This window comes from Esox lucius, chromosome 19, assembly GCF_011004845.1.
Source record: "Esox lucius isolate fEsoLuc1 chromosome 19, fEsoLuc1.pri, whole genome shotgun sequence".
NCBI lineage: Eukaryota > Metazoa > Chordata > Actinopteri > Esociformes > Esocidae > Esox > Esox lucius.
In genome coordinates this window covers 11,010,530-11,029,997 of record NC_047587.1, presented here as the reverse complement: position 1 = coordinate 11,029,997, position 19,468 = coordinate 11,010,530, and the positions used below count along the sequence as shown (strand labels likewise).

Sequence of the window (19,468 nt, the reverse complement as noted above, 5' to 3'; positions counted from 1 at the left end):
TGCAGAGTGACAGAAAAAGACAAGGAATCTGTTGCGCTGCACCATTGCTTTTTCCTCTCTCCCTCTACATTGGGAGAGTTTCCCTTGGATTTGTGTTTATTAACCTGTGTATACCATTCTGAATCGCTGCCTGCCATGCCTGTGACGCTATCCGGGTGAAAAAAAGTTGAGTCTCTCAGATAATGTAGAATATACTGTATATATTATATATACACTATATAGACTTGACTACTGCAACTCCCTACACACCGGCATCATCTCTACATCCCTACATAAGCTCCAAATGGTTCAAAACTCTGTGGCCAGAATACTCACTCACACCAAGTCCCGGCAGCACATCACCCCTACCTTCTGTGAGTTACACTGGTTTCCTACAGTATCCCCTAACGCACTAACTACAAGATCCTCCTACTGACATAAAAAGCCCTAAACAATATTGCTCCTTTCTATGTCTCTGACCTTCTTTCATATTAACCTACACACTCACTTCGTTTCGGTACAGCGGGCTACCTCCTAATATCCAAACCAAAGCTCAAAGGCTTTGGTGACAGGAAATTCTCAACCAAGACACGTGCACAGACCTCTGGAAGGGCAGGGGCCAAACCCAAAAAAGGACAATTAAAAAGAAAAATATATCAAATAAATACCTACACTCGCAGGAGAAATAGACAACGTTTTTAATGGACAACAGCAGTAAGTAATCCTTTTATGGACTATGTGCCTGTGAATCTGGAAACTTTTTGGTTCAAGGCCCAAATAGGGCTGCACATACTTCTGTTTGGCACTGGTGGTTCAGTATCTGAATCAGATGAAGACCCGGCATCTGACCCGTCGATTTCGGGATCTATTTCTGATCCTCCATCAGACCCGTCGATTTCGGGATCTATTTCTGATCCTCCATCAGACCCGTCGATTTCGGGATCTATTTCTGATCCTCCATCTGACCCGTCTATTTCGGGATCTATTTCTGATCCTCCATCAGACCCGTCGATTTCGGGATCTATTTCTGATCCTCCATCTGACTCCATCTCATCTAAATCTTCAATGCTGTCAGGGCATCATATCGTCGGGTTTGGTTGGGCATCGTGAATTAACGCTGTAAATGTTGTCTGAGTTGTGTCTGACTTGCTCACTGAGTTCAGATAATATTCACTTTCTACCCTCATCATCACACTTCAGTTACATGCATAGGTGTGTCTGGGTTGATGAGGGAGTTACCGCCCATTCATCCATTGACGTCATTTCTATTTTCTTGCTATTTTGATTGGATTAGACCAGGTCCCTGAGGTAGATATGTACGTGTAACAACTGAAGAAGAATGTAAACAATATGCAAGCAATTCCTTAATCTTCAGTAAAAAAAGCAGAGACAAATCAACGAGTCGATAGGATGTGTGCGCGATATAGTTTCTATTTTTCTCCTAAAATAAAAACAGTAAATTGTAATATCTTTCTTGAATTAGTGAGTTGTGACTGCTAAACAGTATCCTTGGTATTTCATTTAGTGAAGACATTTTTAGGATAACACATTTTAGATTCACATTTGATGAATTAGCCTATACAATCCTGTTGGAGGATTAAGTAGGAAAACATGTAATTGGTAATTGGTAAGGTCATGTAAGGAGGAGGGTGAGGCTTTCAAAATGGCACTTTTATTTTAATTACAACCTCAAATGCCAATTGGCGCAGGCATTTGGCCGCAGGCCGGTGTGTTACCTTGGGGTTCCCGGGCAGGAGCCTTTATTAAAACCTGTTATGCATCAGGCAATAAATGTCAATTTCCGCCTAAATTGATGTACCCAAATCTAAATGTTTGTAGCTCTTGACCTGAATATATTATAAACATATTTTTGGTTCCAATTGAAAGGAGACACTCTGTAGTAACTATAAATGAATGCAGGAAAGTATAGATTTGGCAGAAGATAAAACAAATCAAAAATGTTGTTTTGTAATAAATAAATGAATCCTCGTGTTTGAAATGTAGTGGGGAAGGCTAAACATGATGTAGGAAGCTGGAGACACTTCCACTACATCCACTAGATGGCAGCAGAGTCGGGGTAAAATGGCATGTGCTCTCAACCTAGCTTGTTTCAAATCCATTGGTCATCACTGGAGGAAGAAACTGCCCATCCAAACCAGGACCGGTCCTTTAGGTTGTGTGTAATCAGTGCCACGCTCCATGTAAAGGCTGAAGTGGTGTGAAGCATATAGGCAATGTAGAAGGATAAACTATGTCTGGTTAAATTCTAGAGACTCTCTACTTTTCAGAAATACCAATAATTGTTGGGTTAAAACGTAGTAAGGGTTTTGAATAGAGATGTCTAGAGAGGCTAATTACCTGATTTCAGTTTAGAAAACGTCCCTGTGTTTTAATTTAGAAGTCTAATGACTCAATATTGTAGGTTGATGATCTAACAGCAAAATTAAACAAAATGTACAGGTGTGCAAGAAATGGTGTGTGTAGGAGAAATGAGCTCTCAGTCCACTGTATATTTTATTATTAATCTCATGTCCTGCCGCCAACATTGTCTGGTATTTTCCAACTCAAAATAGTTTTTTGCCAATATAAGTCAAGTTCAGTTATACATTTTGGACACCACTAATGGCCAATAGTATTTTCTTAATTAAACATTTCAGACTGTGGTCAAACATTCATATACATCAGAAACTGTCTGAATTTAATTCAGACAGTTGAACAGAACATTTTAATAATAAATATGATAATCCTATCTTTAATCCCACCTGTAACTTTAACTGTACTGTAAATTAGAATGAACAACTGATTGATCATTCCAACTTACTGTACAGTTGTGTTCATATGTTTCCATACCCTGGCAGAAATTGTTTGAATTGATATTGAAAGTATGACTGATTTCTTGAAGGATAGTGATCCTATGAAGCCATTTATCATCACATACGTGTTTGGCTCCTTTTTAAATTATAATGATAACAGAAATCTCCCAAATGGCCCGGATTAAAAGTTTACATACCCTTGAATGTTTGGTCTTTTTACAGACAAGACCCACACAGGTTAAAATGGCAATTTAAGGTAAATCTCCCACACCTGTGGCTTTTTAAATTGCAATTAGTGTCTGTGTATAAATACTCAATGAGTTTGTGAGCTCTCACATGGATGCACTGAGCAGGCTAGATACTGAGCCATGTGGAGCAGAAAAGAACTGTCAAAAGACCTGTGTAACAAGGAAATTGAACTTTATAAAGATGGAAATGGATATAAAAAGATATCCAAAGCTTCGTAAATGCCAGTCATTACTGTTCAATCACTTATTAAGTTGAACATTCTGGGATCCCTTGATAAGATCAGGTAGACCAAGAAAGATTTCAGCCAAAACTGACAAAAGAATTTTTCAAGATAAAAAAAAAAAAACACAGGTAAAAGCTTCTCTGGAAAAAGACAGTGTGGTTGTTTCAAGGAGCACAATATGACAATATCTGCCGACCCTCCACGCCCATTTAGGGTCAAGAGTTCCCTGACCTTCCAACTTCCAATTTAACCCCTGGATACAATGACTAATAATAGAATAATGAGAGAGATGTCGGCGATGATGGTGTATACTTCTGGAAGAAATATGTGTACACTGGAACAAATAGCCTAACAGAAAACTGCTAATTACAGCGATTTCTGTAAATAATAAAATGCGGAAAACAATATTTTTACTGTTGTAAAAATACGTTTTCCCGGGCCCAGGCCTGAGGGGGCCCATTTTGTTGGCTTAAATATAGTTATTAATTAGTCAGTCAATGTTAGTATTCAGTACTATCAAGAAAGTTACACAGTTAAACAGAGGAATAGCATTGAATGAAGGGATTCATGTTTTTTTCTCTTTGCTATTTTTTTTTTTTATACAGCGTTACCTTTTCTGTAAAAATGGTTTGTTCTACTAACAGCCAATCAATGATACCCTAACAACTACAGCCAATCAGAGTGGTACCCTAACACCAACAGCAAGTCAGAAAGCCAACGCAACTTTGTTAAAGCTCAGGAAGGGAGATGTAACATGTTAGTCCATATCAACACAATATGTATTCGCGCAAGTGCTATTGCCGTGAAGCCTTTTGTAGATGTAGATTTGCTGTCATGCGTCATGAGTATGTTTTATCACATTAAAAAAGCTGGATCTGTGGAACAAGCAGGAGGTGTCCATGCCTGTATATGCTAGTACATTACACTGTGAGGCGGGCTTTACTCCTTGGCTTATTTTGGGAATGCACATTTTACCTGGATGATATACACTCACCTAAAGGATTATTAGGAACACCTGTTCAATTTCACATTAATGCAACTATCTAATCAACCAATCACATGGTAGTTGCTTCAATGCATTTATGGGTGTGGTCCTGGTCAAGACAATCTCCGGAACTCCAAACTGAATATCAGAATGGGAAAGAAAGGTGATTTAAGCAATTTTGAGCGTGGCATGGTTGTTGGTGCCAGACGGGCCGGTCTGAGTATTTCACAATCTGCTCAGTTACTGGGATTTTCACGCACAACCATTTCTAGGGTTTACAAAGAATGGTGTGAAAAGGGAAAAACATCCATTATGTGGCAGTCCTGTGGGCGAAAATGCCTTGTTGATGCTAGAGGTCAGAGGAGAATGGGCCGACTTATTCAAGCTGATAGAAGAGCAACTTTGACTGAAATAACCACTTGTTACAACCGAAGTATGCAGCAAAGCATTTGTGAAGCCACAACACGCACAACCTTGAAGCGGATGGGCTACAACAGCAGAAGACCCCACCGGGTACCACTCATCTCCACTACAAATAGGAAAAAGAGGCTACAATTTGCACAAGCTCACCAAAATTGGACAATTGAAGACTGGAAGAATGTTGCCTGGTCTGATGAGTCTCGATTTCTGTTGAGAAATTCGGATGGTAGAGTCAATTTGGCGTAAACAGAATGAGAACATGGATCCATCATGCCTTGTTACCACTGTGCAGGCTGCTGGTGGTGGTGTAATGGTGTGGGGAATGTTTTCTTGCCACACTTTAGGCCCCTTAGTGCCAATTGGGCATTGTTTAAATGCCACAGCCTACCTGAGCATTGTTTCTGACCATGTCCATCCCTTTATGACCACCATGTACCCATCCTCTGATGGCTACTTCCAGCAGGAGAATGTACCATGTCATAAAGCTTGAATCATTTCAAATGGGTTTCTTGAACATTACAATGAGTTCACTGTACTGAAATGGCCCAGATGGCCTTGAAAAGGTCCAGATGGTCACCAGATCTCAACCCAATAGAGCATCTTTGGGATGTGGTGGAACGGGAGCTTCGTGCCCTGGATGTGCATCACACAAATCTCCATCAACTGCAAGATGCTATCCTATCAATATGGGCCAACATTTCTAAAGAATGCTTTCAGCACCTTGTTGAATCAATGCCACGTAGAATTAATGTAGATCGGAAGGCGAAAGAGGGTCAAACACAGTATTAGTATGGTGTTTCTAACAATCCTTTAGGTGAGTGTATATAGCATAAGTACGCCATAGGGAGCAAATTTTGCTTACTGTAAGAAACTAAAATGGTAGCTAGAGCCTAGGACAACAAACTGTCAATTCCTCTCTTGTCTACTACAGCATAGATTACAAAAACAACAAAGAAACAAAAGAAGACTTAGACCAACTCTCTATAGTTAGCTACCAGGTATGCTAAGCTAACATTAGCAAGGCAAAGAATAACATAGTACTCTGAGTTACCCTTTTTGGAACTGTGATGGTAATTTTATCGATCGACACTCTTAAAGGAGTAAGAAACAGAGACAAAATTCTCTTGGCACATTCTAACAGTTTATTAATCATTTGCAAATGAGAGAGACGCATCAACCGCTTACAAACATAATTGTCTGAGGAGTGTCTAACTCAATACATGCACAATCCATATATATTACATTGAAAAAGGGGTGTGGTAAGTTGTTGCCCATCTGCCTTGTCAATGAAACACATTCCCTCTGTTCTATCACATGTTGTCCTCCCCCATCTGGTTAACTATCTCAACCCTTGAGGGGAACATAAATTCAACCTACAGATAGGTAGATGATTAACCTTATACTCTGCTGTGACCAATCAAGAATGCCCCCTAAGACAAACACCAGATCCCCCTCTCCTACATTCCTAAGGAACAAAAAGGACTGACACCCTTCTTTGTCTAGGCAGGAGGACATGGCCCAAATACCTAATAATCCTCTGATATTATACAGACATGTGTGTCACAATCAAAGTAAAGATTTACATACCAGCCAATGGAAAGACAGACATTTCTCAAATGCACCTTAATTAAAAATGTCCATAACAGAACAGGTCCTGTGGGCGAAAATCTCATTCGGGAACGTCATTCTCTATCAGGCATTGGTTCAGAAATGCTTTCTGACCGGTGAGTATGTTGCGTGTTGTATTGCTGCCTGTTTTTTTTTACTGAAAAGTAAAAAATATATAACAACATAAATGTATCTAACTTTAGTAGCCATCTGGTTCAAATCGTACCAACCATAGCAGTAGCTATCTATCTAAAACATGCAACCAACTCTCTTCTAGGCTGTACCCATCACTGTCACTTGGTACAAACAATGTTCTGTCATTTAAACATACAGTAAGTGCTTCTCCAGAACTACTGCTGGTCCTTGTGGATGTGAACTCAACAAACATACGAGTTGCAGGCACACAGCACACACCCTGACTACAGGCACCAACCGCCAGTCCGACCCACTATGGAGTTACTTTTGTTACAATGAGAACAAATAAAAGCATTAGTATTGCAAATAAAATAACAGATTTTGAAAGCAAAACATCAGCTTACAAGTATTGTGATCTAAGAAAATATATTGCAAATACAATCTGTTGAAAAAAAACTATTTGAATGCAATACAATTCTTTGAGAGGGTGTTGATCCATGAACAAAATTTATGCAACCGGTAGTCAGAAGAGAATGTTTATTTAGCATGAATCCAAGATGTTGATTGTCCATAGTTATTACATGTTCTCCAATAATTACAATATTAACAGTATTTTATGCCAGGACACATAGGAGGCGGTCAGTGGTCATAGCCAATCGTTACACGATCATTTGGCTGTCTTCCAATCATATACGTGTATTCTATATCCTAACCTTATATGGCCTGGTAGTGTCCCCTCTTGAGTTCCTGGCTCCACAGCTTATCAGGTTGTGTGGGGCCTCTCAATAGTGGATACCAACTGTTTGTGATACGGTACCTCATATAGCACAAAATAACGAAGTACCATTCCACTGTGTTGTGTTTTTCATGTGAGAAGCGACACTTCTGTTTATATCCTGGACCATGACTGAGACTAACCACGGCAAACGGTTGATAGCGTGGCTTAGCATCACAAAAAATAAACAACAGCAAAATGCATGTCATGGTTGTGGTAGGAGTAGGACACGGGCGCAGAGTCGAGGAAAAGGGTATAATCAATGATTTACTGAAAACAAAAGACTCAAAAAAAAAAAGCAGCAGCAGCAGCAGCAGCAGCAGCAGCAGCAGCAGCAGCAGCAGCAGCAGCAGCAGCAGCAGCAGCAGCAGCAGCAGCAGCAGCCAATGACGTGGGGTATTCCAAACAAAGGAGAAACCAAAATGAACCACACCGCATGGCAAAAGCAAAGGACTTAAATAGGGTCCCCAATTGGTGGCAACAACTAACTCCTGCCTCCAATTGGGGAGACCAAAAGGATCGGAGGTGGCTAGATGAGCCACCTCCTGTCCTGTCCTGGCTATGCCCCGAGCCCAGCGCAGAGATGGCTAGGGGCATAGCCAGGACGTGACAATGCAACACATGCAGCAAGAACATTTTGTGCAAGGGAGGCAGCACGTACATAGAGAAAGTCTTAGATCATTGAGTTCAGCTCATGATAAATGGGGGCAAAAACAAGTGTTGCGTTTATAATTTTGTTCAGTGTATATTAAGATTTAAAAGGATTTATTTTGATTTGAGGGTCTGAACATTGTATACCATATATCTGCTGAAGAGGCAAAATAAAAAGCAATGAGAAACATTGTTTTTATCTGTCAACAAACTAAAAGTGCTGAAAACATTCATTAATATTTAAAAAAGAAGACAGAAAAACATTTGAATGGTTGGTTTTGCACACACTTTAGGCTAACTACTCTCTTTACTGTAAACACACCTCCCGAATATCAACAGTAATATCCTGTTCAAAATCAATAAAATGTAAAATATGAATTCCAGTGAATTTTTACTTAGGGGCATTTCTTGTACTTTCAACTGCTGCAATTATTAAATGCATGCACTTCTAATGTCCACAGTCACAGATAAAACCATATTTATCATCTAATTGTTTACTCTTACAAAACATCCATTCATTCCACAGTGGTGTCTCATGAGGGTGTTGAGCATCTCAAATGTAGGAGAGGTGACCTCAAGACCTGTCAGAGGCACACGATCTCTGTGATCAGGGCCGTGCACAGACCTTTGGAAGGGCATGTGGTGAAACTCAAAATGTTTTTTACCGGAAAGGTTTTACCCAGAAACATTTATGCAGCAAGAGGAGCGGAAAAAGGCTCCATGGAGTGAAGGGATTTAGAGGGACATGCTGCTCTAGAGCCCTAGTTGTGCTTGTGTCTGTCTAGAATACATGACATGATCCAGAACATAAATACCTTTTGACAAATACTACATGTGCATCAGAACATAACAATGTGTGACCAGCTACCTGATTACATTTAGTGAAGGTTAGGGAATTGCCAGAAACCTCACAATATGGAGTTGGCACAATTGATGTAAAATCACTGTGACAAGCTGATGTAAAAATGGCTTTGTTAAATAAATTTGATAGATTGTATCTATTCTATCTATCTGATATTAACCTCACTATTCAATATTATTACACTATATAATATTATTATATGTTTTCCAATTTGATACCGTGAATTTATGCGATTTGATGGTCCACAAATTGCTCACTATATGTCTACTTCAGAGGGATAGGAGAAAGAGGTCTCTTTTACAGCTGGGTCCAGCATATGCATGTTTACACATACAATTTAGGTACAATGGTTAAAAACAAACAGAAAATAAACACAGTGCACAGACAAAACAAGATGATCACAGATAGCAGAAGACAAAATACAATGCTTTAAACACAGGTGTTGTCCCCTTAGAGACCTCAGATTTTAGTGGATATTAGGCCTGGCAGAGACTGAGGGATCCCTATGGAGTAACCCAGGTACGGGGTCTCTGCTGGAATCAGTATTGATATTACAGCCAATAATAATAGGTCCGGATCTTCTAAACAATGGTATTTTACATATAAGTCATGTAATACTATTGAGGTTTACATACAAGTCATGTAATACTATTGAGGTTTACATAAAAGTCATGTAATACTATTAAGGTTTACATACAGGTCATGTAATACAATTGAAGTTTAAATACAAGTCATGTAATACTATTGAGGTTTACATACAAGTCATGTAATACTACTGAGGTTTACATACAAGTCACTTAATACTATTGAGGTTTACATAAAAGTCATGTAATACTATTGAGGTTTACATACAAGTCATGTAATACTATTGAGGTTTACATACAAGTAATGTAATACTATTGAGGTTTACATACAGGTCATGTAATACTATTGAGGTTTACATAAAAGTCATGTAATACTATTGAGGTTTACATACAAGTCATGTAATATTATTGAGGTTTACATACAGGTCATGTAATACTATTGAGGTTTACATGCAGGTCATGTAATATTATTGAGGTTTACATACAAGTCATGTAATACTATTGAGGTTTACATACACGTCATACAGTCAGAGCATGCCTGACGTACCACTCTGGAGGATTACGTACATCCGATTTCAAGCAGGGGTGAAAGATTAAATTTAGGCAGTTCCTAGTGGCATCACTTTCCAATACTGGAGGTAAAAAGCATACCCTGATTATTTACAATATTAATATAGAACTTTGAATAGATCAACATATAGTGCCAGACAAAAAGAGTGTGATACATGTTTGCAGTGATGTATACACTGATCAGCCATAACATTATGACCACCTGCCTAATATTGTGTTGGTCCCACTTTTGCCACCAGAACAGCCCTGACTCGTCTAGGCATGGACTCCACTAGACCTCTGAAGGGGTGCTGTGGTATCTGGCACCAAGACGTTAGCAGCAGGTCCTTTAATTCCTGACTCGTCTAGGCATGGACTCCACTAGACCTCTGAAGGGGTGCTGTGGTATCTGGCACCAAGACGTTAGCAGCAGGTCCTTTAATTCCTGTAAGTTGTGAGGTGGGGCCTCCATGGATCGGATCTGTTTTTCTAGCACATCCCACAGATGCTTGATTGGATTGAGATGTGGGGAATTTGGAGGCCAAGTCAACACCTTGAACTCGTTGTGTTCCTCAAACCATTCCTTGACAATTTTAGCTTTTTGGCAGGGAGCATTATCCCCCTGAAAGAGGCCTTTGCCATCAAGGATTACTGTTGCGGTAAAAGGGTGCACATGATCTGCGAGAATGCTCAAGTAGGGGGTACATGTCAAAGTAACATCCACATGAATGGCAGGACCCAAAGTTTCCCAGCAGAACATTGCCCAAAGCATCCCACTGCCTCTGCCGGCTTGCCTCCTTCCCATAGTGCTTACTGGTGCCATGTGTTGTCCAGGCAACACGCACCCGGCCATCCACATGATGTAAAAGAAAACGTGATTCATCAGACCAGGCCACCTTCTTCCATTGCTCCGTGGTCCAGTTCTGATGCTCACATGCCCATCGTAGTTGCTTTCAGCAGTGAACATGGGCAACCAGACTGGTCTGAACATGGGCAACCAGACTGGTCTGTGGCTACACTGCCTCATACACAACAATCTGCGATGCACTGTGTTCTGACACTTTTCTATCAGTACCAGCATTAACCTTTTCAGCAATTTGAGATACAGTAGCTCGTCTATTGGATGGGACCACACAGGCCAGCCTTCACTCCCCACGTGCATTAATGAGCCATGGCTGCCCATGACCCTGTCACTGGTTCCCCGCTTTTCCTTCCTAGGACCACTTTTGATAGGTACTGACCACTGCAGACCAGGAACACCCCACAAAGACAGCAGTTTTGGAGATACCCTGAGCCAGTCGTCCAGCCATCACAATTTGGCTCTTGTCAAAGTTGCTCAGGTCCTTAAGCTTGCCCATTGTTCCTGCTTCTAACACATCAACTTTGAGGACAGGATGTTTACTTGCTGCCTAATATATCCCACCCACTGACACGTACCATGATAACAAGATTATCAGTGTTATTCACTTCACCTGTCAGTGGTCATAATGACATGGCTGATCAGTGTATTTGCACAATATTCCGTCAAGTGGTTCATACACTTTTCATAGAAATGTTTTCAAGACAACCTGCCAATTTGGGGCATTTCTCTGATGAAATGTACCTCCCCTTATGCTTGTAAATATGCCTGCCTGTCTCAGCCTATAGGGGCAAGGTGGGAACAGGATGAAGTTGGATGTTTGACATAGCCAGGGATTCCCTTTGCCTTCATTCCTAATTTAACCCCCGAACACAAAATGTGTACTTAAATTATTAGCCTAACACATGGATTAAACAAACCAGTTAATGTTCATCTTGTGAATTTGGCCATGGTCTGTAGTGTTTCTAGTTAAAAGGCTTGGAGGAGAGGTTCAACATGCTGTTTGTACAGGATTTAGTTTTGTTTGACATTTTCCTGGTCGACAGATGCAGGGCATCAAATAATACCCAGTACAAACATTTTACTCTAAATTGGCGCCTGGAAGGTGACTCTGAAAAACATATTTAAAGAAGAAGAGGGATGACTAGAATTGAACTCCCTGGCTGGAGAAACTGAGCGAGACCAACTGAAGACCTTCAAACATTTCAGGAGACGTGAAACTGAATATTACAGGTGAGATTTCAACATATTTCTCCCTATATTGTACGGACAATAGTACAAAAACAACATATCAAATGTTGAAACTGAGAAGATGTATTGTTTTTGGAAAGGTATATGCACATTTTGAATATTATACCAGCAACACATTTCAAAAACATTGGTGCATGTATACCACTGTGTTGCATCCCCTCTTTTTTTAACAACACTCTGTAAGTGTTTGGGAACTGAGAAGATCAATTGCTGTAATTTTGAAAGTGAAATATATGTTCCTATTATTGCTTGATATAGGATTTCAGCGATGCAAATGTTCAATCAATCAATCAATCAAATGTATTTATAAAGCCCTTTTTACAACAGCAGTTGTCACAAAGTGCTTTACAGAGACACCCAGGCCTTAAACCCCAAGGAGCAAACAACAGTAGTGTTGAATGTTTGTGGTCTCCTTTGTCATATTTCTTATTTCATAATATTCAATTAAACTTCATGGATGTCAGTCTGTCCAGTTAGGAAGCATAAGCAATTTTGAATCAACGTCCCCAAAAAGGGAATGGTTTTGCAGGTGGTGGCCACAGACAATTGCGCTCTCCTTATCCTTCCTGACTGATTGTTCTCCAGTTTTGCATTTTGCTAGTGTCTTTGTCAATCCTGGTAGCATGAGGCAGTACCTGCAGCCTATTCAGATTGCACAGGTACAGTTGTCCAGTTCCTCCAGGATGGCACATCCATACGAGCTGTCGCATGGAGGTTTGCTGTGTCTCCCAGCACAGTCTCAAGAGCATGGAAGAGATAGCAGGAGATAAGGCTGTTACACGAGGAGAGCTGGACAAGGCCATAGAAATGCATCAACTCAGCAGCAGGACCGGTATCTGCCTCTTTGTGTGAGGAGGAACAGGAGGAGCACTGCCAGAGCCCTACAAAATGACCTCCAGCGGGCTACTGGTGTGCATGTTTCTGACCGAACTGTCAGAAACAGACTTGAGTGTGGCATAAGGGCCTGACATCCTCTAGTGGGACCTGTGCTCCCAGCACAGTGCAGCTCGATTGGCATAGAACACCAGAATTGGCAGTTCCACCATTGGCGCCTTGTTCTCTTTACAGATGACAGCAGGTTCACACTAAGCAAATGACAGATGTGAAAGATTCTGGAGACGCCGTGATGAACGTCATGTTGCCTGCAACATCATCCAGCATGAATCAGTGATGGTCTGGGGAGGCATATCCTTGGAGGGTCACACAGATTTCCATGTGCTAGCCAACGATACCCTGACTGCTGTTAGGTACCAGGATGAAATCCTCAGACCCATCATCAGAACTTATGCTGGTGTAGTGGGTAATGGGTTCCTCCTGGTGCAGGCCTCATGGTGCCAGAGTGTGTAGGCAGTTCAATTAATTTCAATTATTTATTTATTTTCAGTGTGAGTTTGAATCCAGCCCTCAATCGGTTGGTGGTTTTGGATTCCAATGGCTATTGTAAATTTGTTTTGTTCTCAAGAAATTACAAAATGTACAGTAAAGATATTGAAATTGACCTCCTAAGACCTGAGCTTTGATTATGTATGCATTTGTAATTTCTCTTAGTTATGTGGGATTAGCAGGATCTGATAAGTATAATATCTAAGCATAGCTTTTGAACAGGAAGTACTTTTCAGAAAAACTATGTCATATGTGGACACAGGGTCTCAGGAGGTTAAATATATTTAGTTCATCGAGAACCAATGTGTGAGTAACGCCAATTGTATCATATTTGATACATGAGTTTCTGAGACCTCTATGTCGTCAACATGATCAATACCTTGTGTATGCAATCTGATACATGTCTTCCTCCCCCTAGTGGATAGTCTGTGCACTGCAGGCAATAGCGGGCTTTTTGAATGCCTGATCAAAAATATCTGCTTTCATATATCGACACACCCGGTTTTGAAAAAGTTACAGTAAGAATAGAATTTATCTTGTTAGGTAATATTTCAATAGGAATATTTACTGTATTGAAGCAACTTATAATTACTCAATATTTCTTACCTTATTTTATATTAAAATCGTGTTGATTATGTGTGTATCAATTATGATTCAGCAGGTATATAAGGTAATAAATGCAACCCCCTCACATGATGAAGTCTTTTTATCATCGTTTTTCACAAAAATAACTCCTTGGCTATTATAATCTGTATGTTATATTGATAAATTCAGAGTACGCAATGAAATTCAGAGTATGCAGTGTATTTTTAGATGGCCAAAGAAGTACAGTGTTCAAAATGTCATCAGCATGACTATGGATGTCAATTCAAGAGACATGGGGAAGATGAGAATGATGAGAAATGGACTCCTAATGCAGTGCTTACTGGGGGAAGCTCAGATAGTAGTGATGAGGAAAACTTTTGAATAACTCTGGTCTGAAAGTGTTGACAAGACTAGTACAGAAGTAGAGGTGTGACAGACCAGAGTTATTCTTGAATTGTTGCACTATTTACCTGTGCAGTCTTTCACAGAGTGGTTAACCCCTCCCCATCCTCACTTCTGACAGACCCATCATCTCTCTGGAATGATCTTATAAGACCCAATCACGTTACTGCTACCAATTGATCTAATAAGTTGTGTAATATTCCACCAGGTTTCTTTTTTTAGCATTACACAACCTTCCAAAACTTTTTTTTTTAAACGTGTTGCTGACATCAAATTCAAAGTGAGCTTATATTTTTCAAGGAACAATAACATTTTTGATATGTTGTTGTTAGATGTTGTCAGTTTTGGATCCAGTTTGATCCATGAACAAAATTAATGCAACTGGAAGTCAGGGGAGAGGCATCTTTATTCAGCATGAGGCTATGATGATAACCTTCCATAGTTCTTTCATTTGTCTCCATCATTATGAAGTTAACACAGTCTTTTATGCCAGGACACATAGGAGGTGGTCAGTGGTCATAGCCTTCCATTACACAGTCCACTATCCTCCAGTAAGAAAGGTTTATCCTACAAAAGACCCTTGTATGGTATGTTCCAACCTATGGTCAATGGGCCAATCCATAGAGATCCATAGAGTCAGTCACATGGGCAGCTCCTAGCAGGAGGTATGGACAAGATGTATGGGGCTCATCAGTAACAGGCATCATGTCCTATGTATTGTCCTTTGTTCAGAGTTAGTCAGCACATCTACATTGTGTTAAGTTTCTCATGCCCATTTCCTCTCAATGTCTTTGTACTATTTTCTATTGAATATAGGGTTCAAATGATGCACAGTTGTGCATTATGTTTTTATTTACATATTGCACAACATCCAAACGTTTCTGGAAACGGATTTGTATTCCAAAAGGCAGTCAAACAAAAATAACAGCCCCATGTTAACATAGCAGTGTGTATTTGTGTGTGCCAAAGTCAGTGTTTTTATTTGTCAACATTTACGCAGAAATTAAGAAATATACAGTTACGTCTGAAAATATTTGAACACTGACACAATTTTCATTATTTTGGCTCTGTCTGCTACCACATGGATATGAAATGAAAAGACCGAGAGGCAATTGAAGTGCAGACTTTCAGCTTCAATTCAAGAGGTTGGACAATGTTGAAAGGTTCAGGAACTGAAACCAGCAACCACAATCATAAATACAATTTTAATTTTAAAAAGTTTATTGAGAATCCTTTGCAGGCAATGACTGCTTGAAGTCTGGAACACATGGACATCACTAAACGCTGGGTTTCCTCCTTTGTGATGCTTTGCTAAGCCTTTACTACAGCTGTCTTCAGTTGTTGTTTGTTCATGGGTCTTTCTTCCCTTAAGTTTTGTCTTCAGCAAGTGAAATGCATGCTCGATCGGGTTGAGATCAGGTGATTGACTCGGCCATTACAGAATATTACACTTCTTTACAGTAAAAAACTCCTGGGTTGCTTTCCTAGTATATTTGGGTCATTGTCCATCTGTAAAATGAAGCAGATAATATATCCCAATACATTACAGAATTCATCCAGCTGCTTCTGTCTCCTGTCACATCATCAATAAACTCTAGTGATCCAGTGCCACTGGAAGCCACGCATGCTTCACACTGCCTCCACTGTGTTTCATAGCCATCACACTGCCTCCACTGTGTTTCATAGCCATCACACTGCCTCCACTGTGTTTCATAGCCTTCACACTGCCTCCACTGTGTTTCATAGCCATCACACTGCCCCCACTGTGTTTCATAGCCATCACACTGCCCCCACTGTGTTTCATAGCCATCACACTGCCTCCACTGTGTTTTATAGATGATATGGTATGCTTCGGATCATGAGCCGTTCCAAGCCTTCTCCGTACATTTTTCTTCCCATCATTCTGGTACAGGTAGATTTTAGTTTCAAATGTCCAAAGAATGCTGTTCAATAACTGGGCTGACTTTTTTTGGCTAAACTCGCCTTTTTATTCTTTAGGCTTATGAATGGTTTGCACCTTGTGAACCCTCTGAATTTACTCTTTTGAAGTCCTCTCTTAGACGTGGATAATGAAATACCTACATCATGGAGATTGTTCTTCACTTGGCTGGATGTTGTGAAAGGGATTTTCCTTTACCTTGGAAAGGATGCACCATTTCTGATAGCCTTCCGTAGGTCATAACTGGACCTCCTCAAAGCCTCCAGGACCCCAGAGCAGAGGACCATGCTCTGGGCTTAGCACAGACAATACCATTAACCCAGAGCTTCTGGTGTGTGTGTGTGTGTGTGTGTGTGCGTGTTTGTGTATACAATATAGATAACTGTGTGTTTGTTCAGCATCAGCACCAAAATTAAGTGTAGGTGAGAGGATCTGGAAAATAGTGTGTTGACTGTAGTCTCATATCTGTCTGTGGTGATCTCTTTCTCTCTCAGGGGACAATGGCGATGTTGAACATTCTTATCCTTCTCAGTTCTATAGTTGCTCTGGGAGACTTCTCTGCTCTGGGCAACGCAAGTAAGAGGGAATCTACCTCACACTTCATTATTTAAAAATGTTTGAATTCATCAAATCTGTTTTCTGTTTTATAATTTAGGTGTGATGTGTGTGTTTGCATGTGTGTGTGTGTGTGTGTGTGTTGACTGAGTGACCTAGTATATAAAAAATGTCATTATCCAAGGAGATTTGTAGATCAATTAATCTAGAATTGCTTCTAAAGTTCAACATGCCCTGTCTGATCCTTTTAGATCCAGTGGATGAGCAGGAGGATTGGGGATGTGGTAGATCATGTCCCTCTGGTTTGACTGAATACAACTCACATTGTTACATTTACGACAACACTGCGAGGACATGGTCCCAAGCTGAGGTATCATGTTCACCCTGAATCTGAATTGAAAGCAACCTGTCTTTTTGTTTTGAATTAGCATATTCAGTTCAGACAGGGAACCTGAGTGGTGATTGGCCTGCGACGTATAAACTGACATTGGGGATTTCTCCTATCAGAAATTCAGACTGACTGTTTAATCATCAGGTTACCCACTCAGTTCTGATTTAACTGGTCTCACTAGCTTGCTGGTTCAAACCTACCTACCACCCCTGCCCCTGTTTTTCCTTCTGTGGGGGTATCAGTATTGTGTAACTTGCTCATTGCCTAATTGGATTGATATTGTAAGACTATCAATTTAAGTTAATTCATATGTGATGTCATTTGCTAAAAATATATTGACAATGTTTACACTCTTACTATTTACATATTTGTTTACATATGTTTCAATCTTAACATTTGCATATTTAAAACAGGTACAGTATTATAATGAATCTCCCTCTGGTTTCCTCACATTTAAACTTAACCTAACTCCTCCTAGCTTCTGATTGGTTAGTTCAGTCAGGTGAGTGGTGATGGTGAAGCTGAATTGTGGAGAAAAGTAAGGTGCTGCTTGAGAAAGTTCTGTCTCCATCCTGCTGTTTCTTCTTATAAAGAGTGATCCAAACAATACACATCGAACCCTCCATGCTACAATATTAATGATATTCTGGTGTTGATATTGTATTTAGCAGTATCGTATACATGATCATGTGATTGCAGTTGGTTAGCCCAGAGGAGCAGAAACTGATATCAAGACTTGTCAGAGTATTGTTGTGCATTACTCACCAATAAATGGTTTAACCAATACGTGGCATTTTCTCTCTGATCGCCACTTGCCTGGTTTTAAATGCGGAGACACCTCTAAGAATGTTCTACAAGCCTGGAATATGAATTTAATTTGATGTGATGGCAGATGTGTTATTGTAATTGTCTTGAGTGGACTACTAACTAATACTTCCATCACATAATGGCTCTGTCCTTGTGTACCTCTTCCTCTAGCAAAATTGTCTGTACCTTGGAGGAAACCTGGTGTCTATTCACAACGCTGGTGAGAATGAGGCTGTGAAGGATGTGGTGTTCAGAGCAACTAACTCTAACCCTTGGACCTGGATTGGTGGATCGGATCTTTATGAGGTAAAACAAGGAAGGACAACTCCTGTTCTATTCCCAAAACTCACAGATGAATTGGATATTTACTCATCAATTTAAGGGTAACCAGTGATCTCCAATGTAGATGATACAGATCAACTGAAAATAATGTCAACTACACTATCCATTGAAACATTTAATAATGATAATAACTTGGTATTTCTATGATACTAAGATCTTATTTCCCACAGACCAAGGTGTGGTTCTGGAGTGACGGAACCAAATTTGATTACAGTAACTGGGCGAGTGGGGAGCCCAATAATGGTGGAGGCACAGAGCATTGCGGTCAAACAAATTATCAAGGTACTGTAAGCCCCGAATCATTCACATTTGTGTGTACATCTTAGTTGTCTTGGGCATAACTATTTTATCTGTTTCTCAAGGAGCTGGATACTGGAACGATTTACGCTGTGAATTAACATTGCCATCTGTGTGCAAGCTCAGACAACAGTAAATCCAGCAAAACATCAACAAATGCAACTCAACTATGTCATATATTAAACACTTTTTATGGTAAAGTCTAATACTTTTTAGTTGATTACTTGCTGTAAAAGGAATGTTACAAAATGTTGACCAATGGTTTTGAAGTTTGATGTTTGATGTTAATAAAACTAGTGAAAGCATTATGTGTCTGAAAATCAAATCAATCAGGTCATGTGAATAATTTTTTTGAAATACTTATAGGTACCAATATTTCAGTACCGTTTGTCTGACAGTAGGAGAGAAAACAGTCTGTGGCTTTGGTGGCTGAAATCTTGGATTACACTCTGGGCCTTCATCTGGCACTGTCTAGCATAGTGGATCTGGATGGCAGGGAGCTCGGCCACGGTGATGTACTGGGCCCTCAGGACCAACCTGTGAACTGCTTTGCGGTCAGAGATGGTAGTGTTGAAATACCAAGCGGTGGTGCAGCTGGCCAACATGCTCTCAGTGGTTCAGTGAAATATTTTGAGTATCTCAGGATGCATTCCAAATCACTTCTGCCTCCTCATGGGGAGGAGGCGCTGTCTTTACAATTATGTTTTGTTTGGATCATGAACGGTCTTTGTTGACATAGACAGCCTGGAATTTGAAGGACTTGACCCGCTCCACCCCAGCACCATCCATGAAAATAGAGATGTGCTATCTTTTCTACTTCCTCT

At 40.2% G+C, this 19,468-nt stretch overlaps 1 protein-coding gene across 1 annotated transcript; it reads left to right on the top strand.

The window, feature by feature from the left end:
• Positions 1-16,668: 16,668 nt before the first annotated feature.
• Positions 16,669-18,860, top strand: LOC106024012 (ladderlectin-like). The gene is made up of 5 exons (XM_034288176.1): positions 16,669-16,828; positions 17,059-17,177; positions 18,177-18,311; positions 18,518-18,629; positions 18,710-18,860. Exons 1-5 carry the CDS (start codon positions 16,753-16,755, stop codon positions 18,778-18,780), a joined length of 513 nt encoding a protein of 170 aa, XP_034144067.1. The 5' UTR covers positions 16,669-16,752; the 3' UTR covers positions 18,781-18,860.
• Positions 18,861-19,468: the final 608 nt, after the last annotated feature.